This window comes from Spodoptera frugiperda, chromosome 15, assembly GCF_023101765.2.
Source record: "Spodoptera frugiperda isolate SF20-4 chromosome 15, AGI-APGP_CSIRO_Sfru_2.0, whole genome shotgun sequence".
NCBI classification, from domain to species: Eukaryota; Metazoa; Arthropoda; class Insecta; order Lepidoptera; family Noctuidae; genus Spodoptera; species Spodoptera frugiperda.
In genome coordinates this window covers 12,241,227-12,247,664 of record NC_064226.1, presented here as the reverse complement: position 1 = coordinate 12,247,664, position 6,438 = coordinate 12,241,227, and the positions used below count along the sequence as shown (strand labels likewise).

At 36.5% G+C, this 6,438-nt stretch overlaps 1 protein-coding gene across 1 annotated transcript in view; it reads left to right on the top strand.

Moving 5' to 3' along the window:
• Positions 1 to 929: 929 nt before the first annotated feature.
• Positions 930 to 6,438, top strand: part of LOC118271936 (dynein beta chain, ciliary) — a 30,475-nt gene continuing 24,966 nt past the window's right edge. The window contains exons 1-12 of the mRNA XM_050698952.1: positions 930 to 1,307; positions 1,395 to 1,552; positions 1,816 to 2,038; positions 2,324 to 2,476; positions 2,640 to 2,851; positions 3,917 to 4,432; positions 4,532 to 4,642; positions 4,759 to 4,913; positions 5,149 to 5,338; positions 5,424 to 5,685; positions 5,762 to 5,910; positions 5,984 to 6,195. Of these exons, the coding sequence (XP_050554909.1) occupies positions 995 to 1,307; positions 1,395 to 1,552; positions 1,816 to 2,038; positions 2,324 to 2,476; positions 2,640 to 2,851; positions 3,917 to 4,432; positions 4,532 to 4,642; positions 4,759 to 4,913; positions 5,149 to 5,338; positions 5,424 to 5,685; positions 5,762 to 5,910; positions 5,984 to 6,195 (2,654 nt within the window). The 5' untranslated portion in view covers positions 930 to 994. The remainder of the gene's footprint in view (positions 1,308 to 1,394; positions 1,553 to 1,815; positions 2,039 to 2,323; positions 2,477 to 2,639; positions 2,852 to 3,916; positions 4,433 to 4,531; positions 4,643 to 4,758; positions 4,914 to 5,148; positions 5,339 to 5,423; positions 5,686 to 5,761; positions 5,911 to 5,983; positions 6,196 to 6,438) is intronic.

Sequence of the window (6,438 nt, the reverse complement as noted above, 5' to 3'; positions counted from 1 at the left end):
AGTAGGTTATTAGTACCTAAAGGAAATTTTGCTTACCTTATGACAGGTGTGTTAACTTACTAGCAGACTAAGTAAGTATATACTTTATTACTATAGCCTTCATATTTTAAGAAGAATAGGTAAGGTACTGACTGTATGACCCAGTACTAATGATAATGAGTTCATAACTAAGTAAAAGTTGGTGTCACATTTTAAACTGCGCACCTATCTTCTAAAGACAATAATATGTGAAGATACCTACTGTAGGTACCATCGAATATCGCTTCAGCCTATGCCTTGCTGCACACAAAGGTTATAACTACGACAGTTGACCTTATTCTTGGGCGACGTCGCACGAGTGTCATCTTGCTGGCGGGTGGCGCAGGGCGGCGCGCTAACCGCCTGGTACGCGCTTTGCCCACTTACTGTACTGGTCGCAGAAGCATTCATACAATAAAAGTATAAAAAATTGGATCTAAACATCATAGTAACGTAACTTGTTATTTTCACATTAAATTCAGGCAGTTATTAATATGACAGCGGTAAGAAGACGTGAGATTTGAGCTCAAAAATAGTTTGACTGAATGGTCATCATTCTTTCAGGACTTATAAAAGACGTGACCATTTTGATTACCTACAGCAACGAGTTTGAGTCTCTTAATTTTCTAGTAGGCATCTGTAATAACTAATTATAATGAAGTTAATAGGTACAAGATATACCTACTATACTAGTGGTACAGAGGTGTATCAAGAAAGTTTCATATTCTATCAGATTGCTTCAGTTAATCCACTTTTTGTGTACACCGTACACTTAATGTATTTTAGTATAGCTATGCTGATGCTCGTTACAAAGGAGACATCGTTCCATAATGGCATGCCGTTGGGACTTGCGTGACTTGCCTTTTGCCTCTACCTTTCGCAGTCCTTGCTTTGTCAAAGACGTTCCAACCGGCGTAGGAGAAGCAGGCTTTCAAAATGACTTAACTTACAAAGAAATCTTTTATTCTAACCAAACATGGACCAACAGGCTCCATCCTCATCCAACCAGGACCCTCGTTTTGACTTCATAGGGTCTTATGCAGTAAAATCGCTAAAACTAAAGCCTGAAAAATGGATGAGGGTGCTGGGTTTAGAAGAACACAGGTCCACTTTGAAGGACTTTGTGGACAAACCCTTGCCCATGCTTTTGGTGGTGGTCCTGACGAATGCCCTGCAGTTGGTACCGGTCGTGTCATTCCCATGTTATTTGAAAAACAAAGCTGTTTACTTCGTCAAGAAGAAGCCGGACGCAATACCGAAAGAAGATTGTGCGCAGATGGTTATTTTTGGTAAGAATTTATCATATCCTCCTTTAAAATCTACAACATTTTTAGAATATTTACATGCGTGAATACCAAAATCTTCTTCGTCCATAGGCGATTTAGCACCAAGACTAATAGATGAGTTAGCAGCGCTGGTCGATGAGGTATTTGTGCCTCTTCTTTCTAATCCATTGAACCATCAAGGCTGGCCTCTTGTCGTCTCCCAAGATATCCTCAAACAAATTCACAACCTTAAGAGCACGGTTTATGAGGTGAGAGAAAATATTTTGCGATCGATTATTCTGGTTTGTCTATCTGTAACAACTTTGTAGACAAAGACTTATCCGCCGATTACTGAAGATATTTTAAGACAAATAGATACAACATGTTCGTTTAAAGCTTTTCTAATTAATTTTATTTAGAAACCTTCTAGATATCTTCTGATTCTAAAACTTAACAAGTCAGGCAATCCGGTTATAATACCCAAAACGTAAAAAATATATTTTAAACCAATAACAATGCAATTTCTACTTAGGTAAAAGGCAAAGTAAATGGCCAAACAGTGTTACCAATGCCAGTAGGTGTAGAACTGGTCCACGAAGCAGAGAAGGAGCTGATAAAAGGGAAAGAGGTAGACTTGTACCTGAAGAGCGCTATCGAGGGTGTGGTCATCAAGTGGGCACAGCAGATCAATGATGTGATGATGGAGGACTCTGCACAGGCTTTTGATAATGGACAGAACCCGTCGCCGAGTGTTGGTTAGCACTTTTTAGATCATTTAAAGGCTTTGAACATATTTATTGTTACGCTTTTGAAGCATATTTTATATATTTGTAATTTTAAAGTACGTAGGCCATTTCTGTGCACGATTACCTGTCTCGCCACGAGTATCTGTGTACCATTTATAAACTATAAATCTCCAATATCCCTTTTAAATACGTATTTAAATAAAAATACCTTTAGTTTCTATAAACATAATTCTACATTGCTTTTTGTCTTCGTCAAAACTACTTCATACCATTAAAATCTTGACGTCTCTTCAGAGCTGGCATTCTGGAAATCAAGACTAAGTAATTTGAACTACATTTACGACCAGCTACGAACAGAGAGAGTCAGGTGCATGGCAGTGATACTGGAGAAAACAACGTCAGCTTACTATCCCTGCTTCAGCAGACTGTTCAAAAACATCGTTTCAGGTTTGTATGTAGAGATATATAATGAAGACAGAAAGTGCCTTTATTAAAAGTAATATAACAGTACATAGTTCATATCTAAAATAGTGTAATTGATTATGTGTAATAGCTTATACTTGGTTTAGTAGGCGCAACTACTGAACAGCAGTCTTATTTGGATTTGCAGCATTAGCAGAGGCCCGCGAAATAGACCTGTATCTCCGAACATTAGAGAAGCATTTCCAAGGTTTAGAAGAGATAGACTTCACGGAGTGTCAGCCATTGTTTCGGCCTCTTTTCCACGTCATCTGCATGATCTGGAGAGACTCAAAGTACTACTGCAATTCATCGAAGCTCATCGTGTTGTTGAAACAGATATCTAACTTGCTGATTTATCAGGTAAGTGATCTTAGCTGTTCCCAATTTTTGTTTCTCAATATTTTTTTAAAAAACAAAAGAAGTTATGCATTATTTACGTTACTGATACGTTACAAATCAAAGAAATCAACTGCTTTCTGAAATTATAACACCACATGTATCTCGTGTTTCGAACAGCGTAGCAATGTAAGTGATGAGCTGCCAATCATTCACAGCATATGATGCAGTTCTACTCGTACTAATTACTTGGTATGCTATCACATTTCCTAGTTAAACGATCGTAAGAGTGACAGGGAGGTCGAGAAATCGGTTCTCGGGTCGAATTAAGTAATATTAACTACAAATACATCTAACCAATAACTCTTCGCGCAATAGCTGCCGTACTCATAGTCATTTAATGGTTACTTAACGCAGTCCTTAGCAATTGTTTGCGGAACAAAATCGTTACTAAGGAAAAGTTTAAGTAATCTTTAAATGTCTCTGAGTGCGGTGGTAAGAGGCATAACGTAGGTGCTTCTTAAAGACAGCATTAAGTAATTAAGTAAAACTGAAGTGAAATAGAATAATTAGCTAATATCATACAAAGTTGAGTAAGGCCCAGTCTAATTGCGGACTTGCGGTTACTAAAAGTCGTTCAATCTAAATGAGCCGTAGCTCGTATGAGGAGTTTAAAATTCTGGTATAATTGACCTCAAGCCTTACCCATGCACACACTTGCTCAACTCAATATTCAAACGCCTACATGCAATAACCACATGTGGTTACAAAGATTGCGTTACCACCTTCATTTTTCGACGTTATGTATGTTCACGTGCAAAATATACATAGTTAGGTAGATACACAAGCACTAAGTCAATTCGTACCAGTTTGCGATATTGTCAAAGTAATTCCTAGACATTCTGTAGCCAAAACGCTATATGAATTATTAATCTTAGGATGTTCACGAACGACAAAAATAAATAGTCTCGGTCTAGTTATTTACGATTTATGAACTTGCGAGTTAGCACGAAGGTACGAAGCACGCGGATGTTACATAACAGTTGTTGTATTCCAATGATATTAGTAAAAGACAATTTTCTATTTTAGGCCAAGAAATGTTTGGATCCAACTACATTATTTCACAGCGACATCGATGAAGCGACACTACGGATCCAAGTCACGATAGACATACTAAAGAAGTTTAAAGCGACCTTCGAATATTTCAAAGAAAACTTGGGGAAATATTTCGTCGACAGGCGAGTGATACCGTGGACATTTCATCCTAATGTTGTATTCGAGAGGCTCAATAAATTCTTGGACAGACTAAACACTATACAGTGGTTCTTCAAAACAGTTTTAGAATTTCAAAAATTGGAGAAGATAGAGATTGGTGGGATGAAAGGAAGGGTCCTCGGTGGACAGATCAGAGAGATATCATCAGAATTTGACGCTTATTTTACTGGATTTGCTTCAAAATCGTACGATGTACTGGACCCAGACGATGAAACATTTAACGAAGATTTCAAAGCATTTCAAGAGAACATAATCGATCTGGATCTCAAACTTTCGACGGTTTTAGTTGAATCGTTTGATAATTGCACGACATTAGAGTCTATTTTCAAGGTAAATCGATTGCATGACTGTGATAAATTATTTAATGAACACTCAATTATGAAAATAAGCGAGAGATCGCACGATACAGTAATGTTATACTTGTTTCAGCTGATTGATGTTGTTGGGTCGGTTTTGGATCGACCTCTAATCAGCAAAGAATTTACAGCAAAATATGTGGAGATCATAGTTATGCTTGAAGAAGAAATTAATACTTGCGAAGTAAGTTTAGTTTATTCCAGATTCATTACGACTTTAACTAGACTAGTACCTACTATGTGTGGTAGAAGAGTTTTATTAGCTAATTGACGTTGGGTGTAGCTTAGTCTTTCTTTCAGGAACTGTTCAATGAACAGAGCAACCGTTTGGAGAAGTACGGCATGATGGAAGTGGATGCCTACCTGCCTCCCATTGCCGGCGGTCTGCTGTTCATGACAACGCTAGCTGCCAGAATAACCAAGCCTATAGCTAGCTTTCGCAATTTGCCGCACCCGTAAGTGAGCCTGGGTGGGGCAAATTGCGAAAGCTGATTATTTGGCTTACACTCGTCTATATACTTTACAAAAATCCATGTCCTGAGGTTTCATGTTTTTGGATTAAGTAGATTTGGAACACATTCCAGTTTTTTCTTTTTGTAATTACTTCCCGCACCTACATAAATACTACACATTGCTTCTTAAAGTCAGTAATTACAATAAGGAATACGTTATTAATTACGTTTCCTCTAGGATAAAGGGTACGGATGAGGCGAAGAAAATCTTCATAAGATATGAGGAATTGATAGAGAAAATCAATGAATTTAAAAGAAAATATTTTTACGATTGGACACTAACAGTTTCAAAGATCATCGAGGAGACTACTAACAACATGATTCTTGCAAGACAAGGCTCAGATTTAGTTCTGAATTTCCATCCAATGGTTAGTTCTAATATTTTGTATAGACTGGAATGTTAATACAAATATATGGCATATTTAAAATAAAAATTGTGATGTTTACGTTCAGCTCCTCGATATTCTAAAAGAAGTACATCAGTTACGATCAAATGATGAGTACAAAGACATGTTACCAGCTGATGCTTTAGCTATATTTGAGAAACAAGAAACATACAGACAATACAGAATCAATTTGGGAATAACAATAGATTGGTACAACCAGATTAGGAAGAACAGTCAGAAAGTGGAATTTGATTTAGTAGAAGATGAAATTAAGGCTATTGATCAGAGAATTGAAATGGCACAGAACAAACTCAATTGGAATTCTAATGGTGATGCATTGATTTTAAAGCATGAAGTAGATTAAGCATTTGGAACAGTTGATACTAAAAGTGAGATTTATTACAGATTTGTGGAATTACTTGCAAGAACTACACACATTAGTAGGTAATCTATTTGAAAGGATGTCGAAAATCCAATCCAATTTAGTGGAAATTAAAGAGACAATGAAGGATTGGTCAGTGCAGCCATTGTTTGAAAGAAGGGAAGGCAAGAAGGTGAGACAATCGATAATAGAGCTTATGACAATGTGTGAAGGTATTTGATTCTTAAACATGGTTATGTTTTTAGGATACTTTAATGAACTTAGAAGATCGACCGGATAAGAAAGCTAAACGTTACAATGATATAATAACCACAGCTAATCGAATTAATGAACTATTGAATGAGAACATGGAACTATTCAATATGCAAAATAACCAAAATAGTGAAATTTGGATGAATTACGTCGCGTTTATTGATGCGTTATTAGAGGAAGCTTTGTTCAAAACTATTGCATGCAGGTATAATATCATTTTTATGTATTTGAAACTCGTTTTATAGAATAGAATAATTATTTTTATTTAACTACCTAACTGGACCGATTATGATGAAATTTTTTGTGTGTGTTCAAGGGGATCTGAGAATGGTTTAGATTCACAATTTTGTCCGCTGGAAAATGTTTTTTTAAATAATTTTTAATTTATTAGTAGGTAGTTGTTGATGCAATTACTAGTTTATAGGCAAGTACCTATCTACTGAATTCT